General features: G+C 37.6%; 1 protein-coding gene across 15 annotated transcripts in view; it reads right to left on the minus strand.

Moving 5' to 3' along the window:
* Positions 1-13476, minus strand: part of DCLK1 (doublecortin like kinase 1) — a 324739-nt gene that overhangs the window by 69744 nt on the left and 241519 nt on the right. For 10 of the 15 annotated variants that reach the window (XM_070578004.1, XM_070578000.1, XM_070578003.1 and 7 more), the window contains exon 6: positions 9388-9482. In XM_070578004.1, coding sequence (XP_070434105.1) covers positions 9388-9482 — 95 coding nt within the window. Of the gene's footprint in view, positions 1-717; positions 5630-9387; positions 9483-10390; positions 10744-13476 lie in introns of those variants that run through there. The other 5 variants (XM_070578011.1, XM_070578010.1, XM_070578012.1 and 2 more) reach the window with 3 other exon arrangements.

The raw sequence follows: 13476 nt of genomic DNA on the forward strand, positions 1-13476 counted from the left end.
GAACTAATTAAAGCAACCTATATTTTTAAGGTTAAAATGAACCTATTAAAAATGTTAGATTTAAAATCAGAACTTTGGACTTCTATAATAACTTTAATGTAAAATATTTTTTCTAACGAGGCCAGTAGAATTTTCTTTTCTCCCAGATTATGGATTTTTGTCCCAAATTAAAGTTGGAGAATCAAGTATTCTATTATTATAATTATTTATTTTATTGTATATCTGCTTATTTTACATATTTATTTTTTCAGTGCTTTTACAGTAACTGGCACACACACACACATATGCATATACACATGTACATTTTTTCCCCCCTGCAAATTAGATGACCTTGGGAAAAATGCCTTCAAGTCCAGGACACAGCTCGTATATTTAAATAATGCATGTTAATTTCTTTTTTCAACCAGTTGCCTATTTGTCTGACAAATTCATCCTTAAGGAAACCCCAAGAGGAAAGCGTATTAACGATTTTAATGTAACCAACTGAAATAAAATTCTTCATCAAATAGTCTTATTTTGTTGTTATCGTTGTTATTTTAGACATTAGGAGTCACGCGGTGCCATTCTGCAGTATGTCAAATATCACTTGCTGATGCTAATTACATCACAAGAATGCCATAAATATAATGATGAAAGTAACCCTTATCCGACATGGTCATTTCAATGTCAACGTCTACTTACCAAGTTTTCTGAAAGAAACTCACTGAACAACACACGTGGTTTTTTCTGTTTATTGTATAGTCATTCTAAGGTGGTGAGTGTCACAAAGTTAACTTTTAGAGGAAGAATATGGTCCAGTGTGAAACACAAGGTACAACATTTTACAAAAAAACAAAAGCACAAAGTGATGGAACTTTCAAAATTGTGTAGTTCAATGGAACATTTCATTGTTTAGCTCTATAAAACTCTGCTGATGGCCTATACTGATGGACTTTAAAACATAATGCTGTTTGAAACATTTTAACATCAAATGCTCTTAAGAGATGAATACACATACAAGCAACTCAAATTGTAAGCAGAAATTAGGTCACCCTGTTTATAAAAATTTTATCCGAATTTACAATATTCATAACGTATTTCAATGAAAGTAAAAAGTCCTTAGAACAAATAAACTCCATTCCTTGCTTGTTGGTGAATATAAACCCAAAAAACACATCACAAGAAAATTAACTTTCATAATTCTTTGCCTACAACCTTTCAGATACCCACTATCTTGGCTTCAAAAACATTTTGTGGCCATATATAATAAAAACACCCAAGTATTACATGCATCATGTATACTAGTTGGAATTTATCCATCATCTTTACTAAAACGAACCACATTTTAAAGACACTATATATCATGCACTCATAAAAATTATAGCTAGGGCCTCAGATTTCCTATCTTTTCCACATGCGTCACAGGCACAAAATTACAAATATTTTCAACTGACAGTATAACAAACTGCTTCAGGCAATTGGTACATTGAATTCGCTATATCTCTAATTTTCACACTGTACTTCTATGGAATTTCTCAATCAGATACAGCTGTCACTAACAAGCAGAATTAGAGACGCTAGCAAGGCTAATGCAAATACACATAAATGGGCAAATGTATGCATATATAGTAAATTCATTCCATTAACATTTTCAAGTGTGTATATATTTATATAGATATACACACACATATAACAAGTATAGTAAGGTTACTACTGAAAACATGTCAACAGTTTAGAATAGTGTTTTGAAAGAACATACAAAATTACCTTATAGGTTATCTGGCTTTGTCATTAAACTTACTTCAAATCAAATATAGTCTGGATTCTCTTCCATTTATGCTTCAATATAATACTCAACTACTCACAACTCTGTAAATCAGTATTCCATTTTTTAGTGAACACTGGTTGACAATCATTACATGTCATCAATACGCACACATTAGAGAAACATTAGTGATACTATTAAATCATTTTAACAATTGAATATTAAGACATAACAATATAAACATTAATGTGTGCTTATACTTAATACTTAAACACAATATTTATCTCAATTTCAAATTTTTCATTTATCTGGATTCCAATTTTTTAAAAAAATAAATCAGCATGTCTGATTATTTGGAACCATTTTGTCATACTAGTTAAGCGAACTACTTTTGAACTTAAACATGCCCCAACTAATAGGTCATATCTTAATATGACCTATTATAATTTAGGACATGAAGGCTTTACATGAAATTCCACAAGAGCCAGTAACTTACAAGGCTGTGTCACAAATACCATACTTTACTATTCATGGTCTACAAACATATACAAATACATAAGCACATCCACATACACACTGAGCCCTGCAAATTTACATAAACACCCACATACCTGTATAGATATATGGCCACATATGAAAAATTTAGTAGTCCAATAGCTAAAATACATGGAATTATTTTATTATTTTTCAGGAATATTAGTCTACGTTTTCATTCATTAGTATTAAGAAATCTGGGTTTTAGACTTTGTTGCTTTTAAAAGAAAAAAAAAAAGAACCCAATCATGTATAAATCTGCAGTGGATGCAACCAAAATATCCCTACTGGCTAACACAGGGAACACATATAGTACATAAATGCTGGTTCAGAAGGTTTTTAGAAGATACCACTTGATCTTTTAGTATTTAGATGAGCCAATATAAGAACACAGGAATGTGTACAGATGGGTAAACCTGATACTTCTTAAAAACCTATGACAGTATAGAAACACTGTGGGTTTTTTCCCCCCACTTAATTGATTAAGCAAGACAAGAAACAAAGCATGTGGCTTTCAGAACCAGTCTTCTGAGTTCACACTGACCTTCACACTTGATATACTATTAGGTTTTTGCATTTCTAAAATGCTGAGAGCAGTGAAATATTTATCATATCTTTTTCTATAACGTCTAAGGAAAAAAGGTGAGCGCAAATGAAAAAGTATCAAACTTTTAACTAGAGCACAATGTCTTCACAGCACATTTAAGGTTTAACATAAGGACAAAAATCCATGGCTTTTGCTGGAGTTCTTTCCCGTTCAATGGAACACTTTTAAAATTCAGTGTCTAATTTTTCAAAAAACTTCTATAAGTAAGTTTTAAGTGTCTTTAAATCATCAATTTGGTTCCATCAATGAGCTGAAAAGTTCTGGTTTGTAGCTAAGGATTTTTTTATTTCTACTTTAGTATAATGGAATTACGTTCTGCATAGAAAGAGATTTCGAAGTCTATAAATGGTGTGCTATTTCAATCTCTGAGGGACTTTAGTTTCAAAAGTAAATGATATATATCGCCCCATGAACAGTCCTTTAATAAAAGTCATATGTTCAAAAGATTAAATGCTGTGGAATAGCATTTCCCTTGGAACTGCTTGAATGGAAAGTTGGCCATGATATCTATCGGCAATTAGTACAAGTCCAGTTTCTTTTTTCCGTGTCTAAACAAAGCCATGGGTTTCATATCAATTGGTAATATCTGCCACTTACCCAGAACAAATAGCATTTATCAGACCTCTCTAAGCAGTAGTCGTCCGTAAGATTGACAGCGCAGAGAAGTTAAAATTATTGGAATTTATTTTAGTTCTGGACCATCTGACCCCACCAGATTTAAGTTAACTGTTCCACTGCTTTCAATGCATTTTTGACAGTTCAGTCAAAGACATACTAATCTTTTATGTACTCAATTGTATGAAGTAACGTATTTTATGAAGACATAACTAGAACAGACACCACCACAGGCAACTTCACAGATGTTTACTGTTTCAGCTAAAACAAAGCAGTCTTTTGATCTCAGCAGGAGCCTCTGTTCATTTCTATTGGGAACAGTTTTAAAACCTGAAGTCTGGAACAGGTATTATTATGAATTGTTCTTTCAAGATGGAATGGTTCAGTTTGTGGTTCTCGAATAACCTGCCAGAGAAGTGTCTTTCTCTCCAACAGACAGGATAATGAGGCACTAATTACTATAAGCCTAAGTTTTCAAATGCTGTTAGAGTGCCTGGACTTTTTTTTCTTCTTTTGGAAGGAATATTTTATTCACTTGGAAAGTGAGATGGTAACATATGTAACTATAAACCAGATGGTAAAATTTGATAGTTGAGCAATTTATCAAGGAGATAAATTGATAACATTTAAAACAGTATATGACAACTGAATTTCTCTCCATCTTGAATCAAACATTTTGTTTTTAAATTCAATTTTCAAGTAAAATTTGAAAAAGACTCAAGTAAAAGCCTCCAAATGGCATAAAATACATTTTTAATTTATCACCTACTGAGATATGTCAAGTCTGTAGAAAATAAAAATCATGCTTCACAAGTCTTAAATTGTTAGTGTTTGAACTAGTAAAACTAAGTGATCACTAGGATATGGCTAAATACAACAGACCATACACATTAACTTTTAACATTCAGATTTTAAAATAATCATTTTATGTTTAAGCAAAGCTGACTATAATTTTTTAAAAAGAGGACTAGAAGAGCAGAATTAGTAGGTTAATGTTTAAAAATGGGTTATAATCATAGACTTACTTGGTTTAACACAAAAGGAGTTTTGCATATGAAAATTTCCAAAACATCAGCAAGATTCAGGATTTATCAAAATGGAGATTTGGATATTTTGGGCCTGATTTATATAGCACTATTTAAGAGAATTCTGCTTTTCAAATTGATTTTTTGGAAGAAGTCCAGACATGATTTTTTTAGGTCTGTGTGCTAAAAAAAAAAAAAAGAAAAGAAAAAGATTTCTGGCTTTAGCTTTTACATATTTGAAAAATTACATATATGGCTATAGGGAGGAATTGTATAATTTATAGCAAAGCCACTGAACAAGTTCTTCATGTTGGTATATAGTTTAAGCTATAATCATGCTGTTTCCAATAAAAGATATTTAAAAAATAAAATTTACTTGACAACAGAAACAAGGAAAGTTCTTAATATCTAACATCAGAGTCTTCGTGAGATGTGTCCCTGACATGAGAGTTTTTCCTCCAATATGTTAACCCACAAAATGACAAGTAGCTTTGTCCACTGTCTAGAAAGAAAGAAAAATCTACTTGAATATTTTTATTATTTTGTAGTACCTTCAAAAAATCAGCAATCCAAATTTTAAAAAGAATACAACTTTAAGAAAAAATATGCCTGCTAATGACATTTTAATCTGCTTAACCAAAAGTATAGAAACATTGTATCTATGTGACTACTTATGATTAAAATGGAAACTCCATCTACAGAAATTATGGCTCTGTATTGCTACATCATTAGCATGTTCTTATACTCAATATTGGGTCCATGTATGAAATTCACCTAGAGCCAGGCCTCGCACAAAAATCTCAGCAACTAAGCAAGTTTGTGTTCAAGCTCCCTGATCAAATCAATGTAGGAGATCTAAAAAAAAAATCTCCTTCAAGGATTAACATCATGAATATAAAATGCCTGTATATTTACTCTTCTTTGATTTGGGCTTCATAATTTCAAGGTATGCAAAACTCTTTTGTGTATTTTGCTGTTAGATTTTTGCTTAGGAAATGTGAAACCTTCACGCAATCACAAACCATATACATTGCTCCATTGTTTCTTTTACACTGAGTCTCCTACTGAATCCAAATCATCCGAAGAGAGGGGGCGATACAGGTCCTGTAAGATGAAGGGCGGTATAGATTTGTTTACTTGGCTTTCTTGGGTGCCCTGTGGCTCTCTTAGGAGTGGAGCAACACTGAATGAGCATCCTTGGTTTGTAATGTCATTGGACCTTTTGGAGTTACCAAATTTGAACAGGAGGAAAGACTGTAATTGAGAAACCATCTAAATAGACACAGTGGTGCTTATTTTGCCTTATTGGCTTTATCTGCTTATGAGCTTTTGCCTTCTTTCCTGTTCAGTTGAGTTTTACAGTCCCTGAGGTCTGTCAATGCCAACTCTGCTACTATGTATCCACGCAATTCTTCCTTGAGTATTTCCTTCTCATTCTGGGTGCAAGAGGGATGTGCTTACCTTACAAAATAATTTATTAGGAGCCCCAGCTGGCATTCAGCAAATTCTGGTCCCAGAGCCTCAAGTCAAGTGTTGCATTTTCACATCACATAAGCCCAATAAACACTGCCTTTTCAAAATTTTATGTTTGGAAGACAGAAAGAATGCAAATTTGATCTCCCCGCTCCCTTCCCAAAGCTCTTCCCAGTTCCCCAACCACTCACCCATCACCAAACTCTTCTTTACTCCACCCCTTTCTGCTAGGAGATCTCTCTGTTGGTAGCCAGGCAACCAGCTCAGATCTGCAGAAAGTGTCTAGAATCCTGGCTTCTTTTCTAATTTGTACCACCCACTCCTCACATCATCTGACTGATCAGATAATCTACAAAGTCAGCGATGTGGGAGTATAATGGGGCGCTTCATTCAACCTACACAACACAACACATTTCTTCCTCACGTATTAAGAAAGGGGCCCCCAAAAAGTTCATGGATGGACAAGATCCTCCGACACCTGCTTCTGTGACCCGTCAAAAGCTTCTAGACAGCAACTTAAATAACAGTGTTTTGGAAAAAGAGGGAGGTTGCTTGGTCCATTGCCACTAATACTTTTATAAAGAAAAACATCTGGCATTCAGACTCTTATTGCATATGACTATTCGAAAATACCAAGAGAGATAACATAAAAATGTGATTTTAAGGTAAGGAAAAAAAGCTGATTAAATCATCATAATTAATAAAAATAAAACTATAAATTTTTGTTATTTGTAAAGAAAGCAGTCAAATGTCTCAACATTCCATTTAAACCCCCCCCACAACTTATGTTCCTGTGTTTTAAAATGAGGTAGGAAGTGTGAGTGTGTGTGTGCGGGCGCGTGCGTGTTGGGGGGGGGACAGCCAACTCATTTTCCTGGCCATGTTGCTAGGCAACACAGAAGGAAAAATAGAAGTAGCTACTGTTTTCCAATTTGCAATAAAAAGAGTTAATTTATTCTTTGAAGTGTCTTCTTTTAGCACTTGCCATCTTTCACTTATTTCAGTATTTCCTGCATAGGAGTATAGCCAACCATTTGAGAGGAACATTAACCAAATTTGAAACAGGATCAGTTTTTAGAGAAATTCTAGGCCGATTTTAACTGGGAGGGCTTCTTTGATGCAACTGCCTCCACACCAAGATGAAAGCTCCTCTTGCTGAAGCAGCTGGGAGTGTCTCCACACAATGACATGGTACATGGATGGAGGATGTTCATTTATGGTCTAAATTCAAAAGCTGGGAAACTGAACTGTCTCTGAATTATCCACTGCTCTGCTCTGAATAACATGTGCTTAAAAAATGTTTTCAGATGATGATAAATGCTTTGTCTCCCTAAAACAAATGGGATTGTTTTCCCCTCTCAAGTACGGTGCTTGCATTGGTAGTTTAAACGACAAAACGAAGAATCTATAAGAGAAACATCCCTTATAAACATTTCCCAAGTGCTGGCAATGTCAATTTCATAAGCCATCAGCCACACAGCTGCTGGGAGCTGGATGGAAATTTTCTGCCTCAGTTGGACAAAATCATAGTGAAGGAGAGAATACAGAGGGCAGAAGAAGCAAATTCTAGCCTCATTCTGCCAACAAAGGGGCAGTTGAGCAAAGTGCTTTATAGCCCAAAGATGAAGGTCTCATAATAAGCAAGCAGGGCGAGAAGCTCAGATTCGTGGCAAGGATTCTCAGTCTCTCTCATTTAATCTCAACCACTAAGCATGAGCTACATCCTGAATGTGACTTTAATTAGCTCAAATGATGAAGAGGGATTTCTATGCCAGGTGCATTCTCCAAAGTACACACTTCAAAAGTGAGAACGTTCTATGAAAGAGGGCCCTATCTGTGCCATATCCTAATGGCAGCCCCTATGGATGGGGACCTTGTTGGGCAAAACTTACAAGGAAAGAATCACTCCACTACCGCTTCCTCCACTCAAGGATAGACATTTGGGAGAGTAAAGGAATTTGGTCAGTTCTTCTTTTAATAGTTCACTAATGATTGCAGTATTTGAAAATACCAGATTAGACTGTGGCCAAGAAGAAAACCATAGTGACAACATTCAGATGAAACTGGAATAAAATTATTGAGTTTTCTGCATGGAAAGAGCCTCTTTCTTTTTTCCAACTGAGGCCTGGAGAGGATAATAGACATATCTAAGATACCACAGCCATTTAGTGGAGGAGCTGGTGCCAAACCCCAGGCCTCATCAAATAATCTAAACAAGCTAAACCTGCTGCCAGGAGGATAGCGGAGAAAGACAATACAACCTGATAATTGGTGGGTGAGACTGCAAAGGGATTGGGGACTGACTGAGTTCCCTGCCCCAGACAGAGAGTGGTGTGTGGACACAACCTTGGCAAGAGGCTTGAAGAGAGAAGCCTCCATCTTGGATGCAGTTTTGACCGATGGAACTTAGAAGTCTCATTTTAAAACACATAGTAAAAGAAACCAAATTCCAGATGCCAGGCTTTGAGTTCAGAAGCCTCCAGGGAGCCCCTGCTGATTAAAATGTTCGATGAGCCCCATCATAAAGCCTCCTAAAAGCACATACTCCTCCCTCTGCACCTGGGAAATCTGGACAATGAAAGGCCTTCCATTTCCTCCACTGCACCTTCCCCCACCTTCCCTTCCCACTCCTTGTGTTCTTGCCCTGGTATTACCGGAAAAGACAAACAGTAAGGTTGTGAGAGGATAAGAAGAGTAGTTCTTCCATCCTGAAAGAATTGCTAATCCTCACCCCTCGCTTAGCATAGAGAAGCTAACACTGTCTCCAGTAACTGTTTGACTTTGGTCTCCAAGCTCAGTCAACTTCTTCGTTATTACACAAGAAGTTAAAAAATAAAGGCAAGTAGTAATGAAAGAGAAGGTGCTCGTGTGGGTTTCATTCACAAAAGCACATGGCACATGTACCCATTCCTTGTGCCATGGACTCCAAGCCACTCTGGACCACCACTCTATGCCATAAAGCAACTCCCCACCATGGCCCACCTGTCCAACAACGGCACTTTTCCTTTTCTTCTTAAGGAAGGCTGATGATCAGTGATAACATCTAATAAATCTTGTTACAACTAAGGAAGCTTAGAAAGCAGTGCCAATAAAGTTGTCGTGCATTCAGGACAAAAAGAGTGGGGTATTTAACAGGGAAGCAGCAACTGTTTATTTTTCTCAGAGTTAAGATTTGGACAAGTTTACAGAGAAATTAAGAGCCCTGAGTTACAGCAAGTGAAACCACAGCCATAATAAGTGACCTGCCGTTGGTCACCACCTGCCCTTGCTTGATTATTACACTTAGAGTCAAGCAGCCTGATTATGAGAGAGACATTTGCTGGCACCTGTGCCATTCTGCACCACGGCTCAGACCCGTCTTAAACAAAGAGCTTGCTTTATCTCCTTACCCTCTGCTTCCGCAGGCTTCCTGGGCTGGTGGGTGATGGGCTTGGTGATTTGCCCGAGCGCGGAGTAGAGAGCTGACTACCAGGAGTTCCATTAACTAGAAGAACAAAGAATCACAGAGACAAAAAAATGGCATGTTAAAGAATTTTCACGACAAATAATCTCTCCAGAAAAACAAACAACTGTGGAGGGACATTTGCTAAAATTCCAGACAGCTTTTCATCTGTAGTCCTGAAAAAAAGCTTTGGGGAATAACCTTCTTTAGAAATTCACTGTTTTGTTAATCCTGTGTTTAACAGAGCAGCAGCTTACATAAAGATTTTTTAAAATGTACTTTACACAACTTTCCTGATGAATTTATTAATGATGTCTTTAATAGCACCAATAGAGATTTGAGGCACGTGATTGAGGTCCTGAGACATTTTCAATGGGATTCACCCTTAATTTTTTGGTTTAGCTTCCCAGTACCACATAGTAGGAGTAAATATTAGCATAGCTCACGAGTGATATTCCCCGTGTCTTGTTAAAAAGATCGTTGTCCTCACTTCTAGAAGTTCCTGCATTCACTTGTGCCCTGTACATCCCCCTAGCCTAACTCTGAAGGACCTGCCGTAAACAGGACAAAGTAATTGGTGCAGACGCTCAGGAACTCCTCACAATCTGTCTTTGCTGCTACTCTAAAGAAAAGCTGCTCTTTAATAGGTTTAAATCACTGGAATTCTACCCGACTCTCCAGACTTTTACACAAGATTATCACTAAACGGAATCAAAGCCACACAACTCAAGTAAGCAACTCTTTTGTCTGAGTAACAACATCGAACACTTAAAGACATGACTTGATAAAGACATATAAGATCACCATTATTTTACCTGTAAAAATGACAACATTTTTATATGTTTTACATCCACAGTCAGTGAAGTAGAATTAGCAATGAGACACACACATTCTCAAGGATGCATAAGAAACATTTTCCACGAGGGAGAGCGATAATGGATTGAACTTACCTTCTATGAGTTCTAACATGGACACAGTCTTAGTGTTAAACCTGACAATAGCAAGAGGCGAAATCCCTTCTGAGCACTAAGCCAAGGACCCACGGAAACAGGAAGCGTTTGGATTAGCTAAGGATGGCTAAGGCTGCTCCCAGAGCAGGCTGAATGAGATGCAGGATTCACCAGCAGATGCCTTCTCTGCGTAAGGCTGACGTCTTCTAAGCAGCAGTGGGAGGTGCGGGTTCTGTCTTAGGCTACATCAAAGGTGTCAATTAAGCCTCATGCCAACTCGGAGCCACTGCAACCCCCACCAGACACCACTAACTCCCGGAAGCCCAAGCCCTTTCAGTACTTTGCACTGAATCATAATGAAGTGCCTCTGGGGGCAAGAGACCCAGTGACTCATCTGAAAATCAAAATGACAATAACTCTTGCAAAGCCTGGTGACTACCGGGGAATAAGTACACCCTCACAAAATTCAGTGGCAAGGTACAGCGTTTATTGATTTTCCACACACAACATTTGCACAAAAACTGAGGGCCCATGAAAGTGGGAAGCTCCTTGTTCTGTCACCTTTTTCAAAGATCTTCAAAACATGTCACATAACCCATACTGCACTAATTTGTAATTTTGCCTCTCAAACGTATTTGGTGACTCCTTCTGAAAAAAAAACAGCAACAACTATTTTTTGGCAGATTCAAGTAGGAAGCACTGTGAATGCTTTAGTTCGCTTGCATTCTACAGTCCTGTCTTTGCTGAATGAGCTTGATGCTCAGGCCTCTTGATACTGAACTTCCCAGCCAGTGGCCTGTATGGGAAGGGCTCTGAAATAGGCAAGAACTGTGGGCAGAGGCAGAATCTACAACTAATACAGCAAGAGGTTCCCTACGAGTTGACTGGAACACAATTTTTATGAATGTAACATTTTCTTTGCCCACTTTTATTCTGCCTTATGTCTTTACACCACACATAAAGGCTACACAGATTGGGAAAAAATGAGCAAATGGGGAAGCAAACACTGTATTAACATTTTTTACTTTGGGGACTCTAATCTTATCAAGCCAATGGAAAATAAAGAAAAAGAGAAAGTGGACTCCCAGGAAAACAGTCTTAGGAATACCTTGCTTAAAAAAGCAAAACAAAACAACAAAAAGCCTGCATTTAGTAAGTTCTCGTTATGTGTGCATCTCAGTTTGCTGGAGTTATTTTCTATGGACCAGTTAATGCACTTAAACTTACATACATATATTTAACACGCAAACACATATATGTGCATACACACACACTCGCATATTATCTCATTTAACACTCACAATAACTCTGTGAGGGAGGAAGTATTATTTTATAGATGAGGAAACTGAGGCATGAAGATGATAAGCAACTTAACCAGCAAATGCGGGGCAGAGCCCAAAATCTAACCTAGGTAATGGAAACCTGTAGTCTTTACTGTCTTCCCTTCCCTTGCCAGCCTTCTAGCCTGTAGGGAAATCAGATAACTAAACTAGTAATCACAATAAAGTATTTAGAGAGGGGAAGTATTGGGTTTTGCTATTGGAATTCTAACAACTTATGGGGTCAAGGTTGGCCTCCATCCTACAGAGAGGTTAAGAGGTAATGGAGCCAGAACCTAAGCATTAGTAGGAGTTCTCTAGGTGAAACAGGGAAGGGCACAATGAAGGAAAAGTATTTCAGGTTGAGGGGACCAGCTGTTTCATGGCTGGGCACGGAGGAGGGAGCAAGTGTGGTGCTTTGAAGAGACCTAAGTAAGTTAGCGTAGCAGATAAGTGGAGTTGGAGAGAAAGAGCCTTATGAATGAGGATGGAGAGTAGACAGGGGTTGCATAATGCAGGGCTTCAAAATTCATGTTAAGGAGTCTGGTTTTTATCCAAAGGGCAATGATAAAGCTATTGAACGATTTTAAGCAGGACCTAGGGGATCAGATTTGCATTTTAAAAAGCTCTCAAGAGCTCTTGTTCTGTCAAGAATGGATTAGAGAACAATAATGTGTGCAAGGATATCCCTTAGGAGAATGTCTAGGGAAGAAAGAGGGTGGCACATGTAAGGGTCCTGTGGTCAGAGAGATAGAGTAGCTGAGTCTAGGGTGGTGCAGTGGGGGCGGAGGTCAATGGAAACATTCCAGAGAGATTTAAGAGAGAAAACCATAGGAAGTGGCAACTGATTGGTTGAAGAGGATTAAGGCTAGCAAGAGAGCAGGCTTGGAAGGACATAGAGAGTTGGGCCATGTTAAACTGAAGCATCTTATGTGACATCAATTCTGCAATGTCTGTGCCCTGATACATCTAACCAGAAAAAAAAGACAAAAAATTCTGCATTGTAGGTTGGTGTAATTTTTCCTGTTTTAGATGAGGAAACTGAGGTTCAAAAAAGTAACTTTCCCAAAGTCAAACAGCCTGAAGGTGGCAGAACCAGAAAGGGATCTCACTTATGTCTTATTCAAAGAACTGCACGCTTTTCCCATGAGTGGCCTGTCCTGGCACCTCAGGACATGTCCAGGACTCTTGTCTTCTGTCTACAGTCCTTAGACAGCTAGGTTTCTCTATCACTGGGGCACTCTGGCCTGTCTCCTTTATTTAAAGCCACCGGGCTCAAGGCTTCCACTTGTGTTGCCCTCTCGTGGAAAAATAAAGCTCAAGTGCCAGACAAGTCATCTACATTCAAACATTTTTGGAACATAACCTGCTTGAAAGTTGGCAATGGCTGGTATTCTTAGGATCAGAGTTCTGTTCAGACTCTTCCACTTGGCCAAGTGAAAAGCATTAGTGACTTCTTAAAATGGTTCTCGACTTCCAGAAAACATCACACACCTTATTGTTGAATCACTGCTGGAATAAAGAATTATATTTCATAAGTAAGTTTGATATGTATTGAGTTCAGTTGTTTTTTATCCTGTAATACCAGAAGTCCCTCAGAGCCAATAAAAAGGGCCTTGTCACTTATTTAACAGAACTTATTAAAATTCAACTGACAAATGGTATTACTTTACAGAGGCCTTTATTAAACAATTCTTTATCTTGAAGGAGGAAAATTCAACTTAACATGGTTGTTGTTAAGTGGCCAAGCAGATCTAACCATTAATT

The sequence above is a fragment of the Equus przewalskii genome, chromosome 16 (genome assembly GCF_037783145.1).
Source record: "Equus przewalskii isolate Varuska chromosome 16, EquPr2, whole genome shotgun sequence".
NCBI classification, from domain to species: domain Eukaryota; kingdom Metazoa; phylum Chordata; class Mammalia; order Perissodactyla; family Equidae; genus Equus; species Equus przewalskii.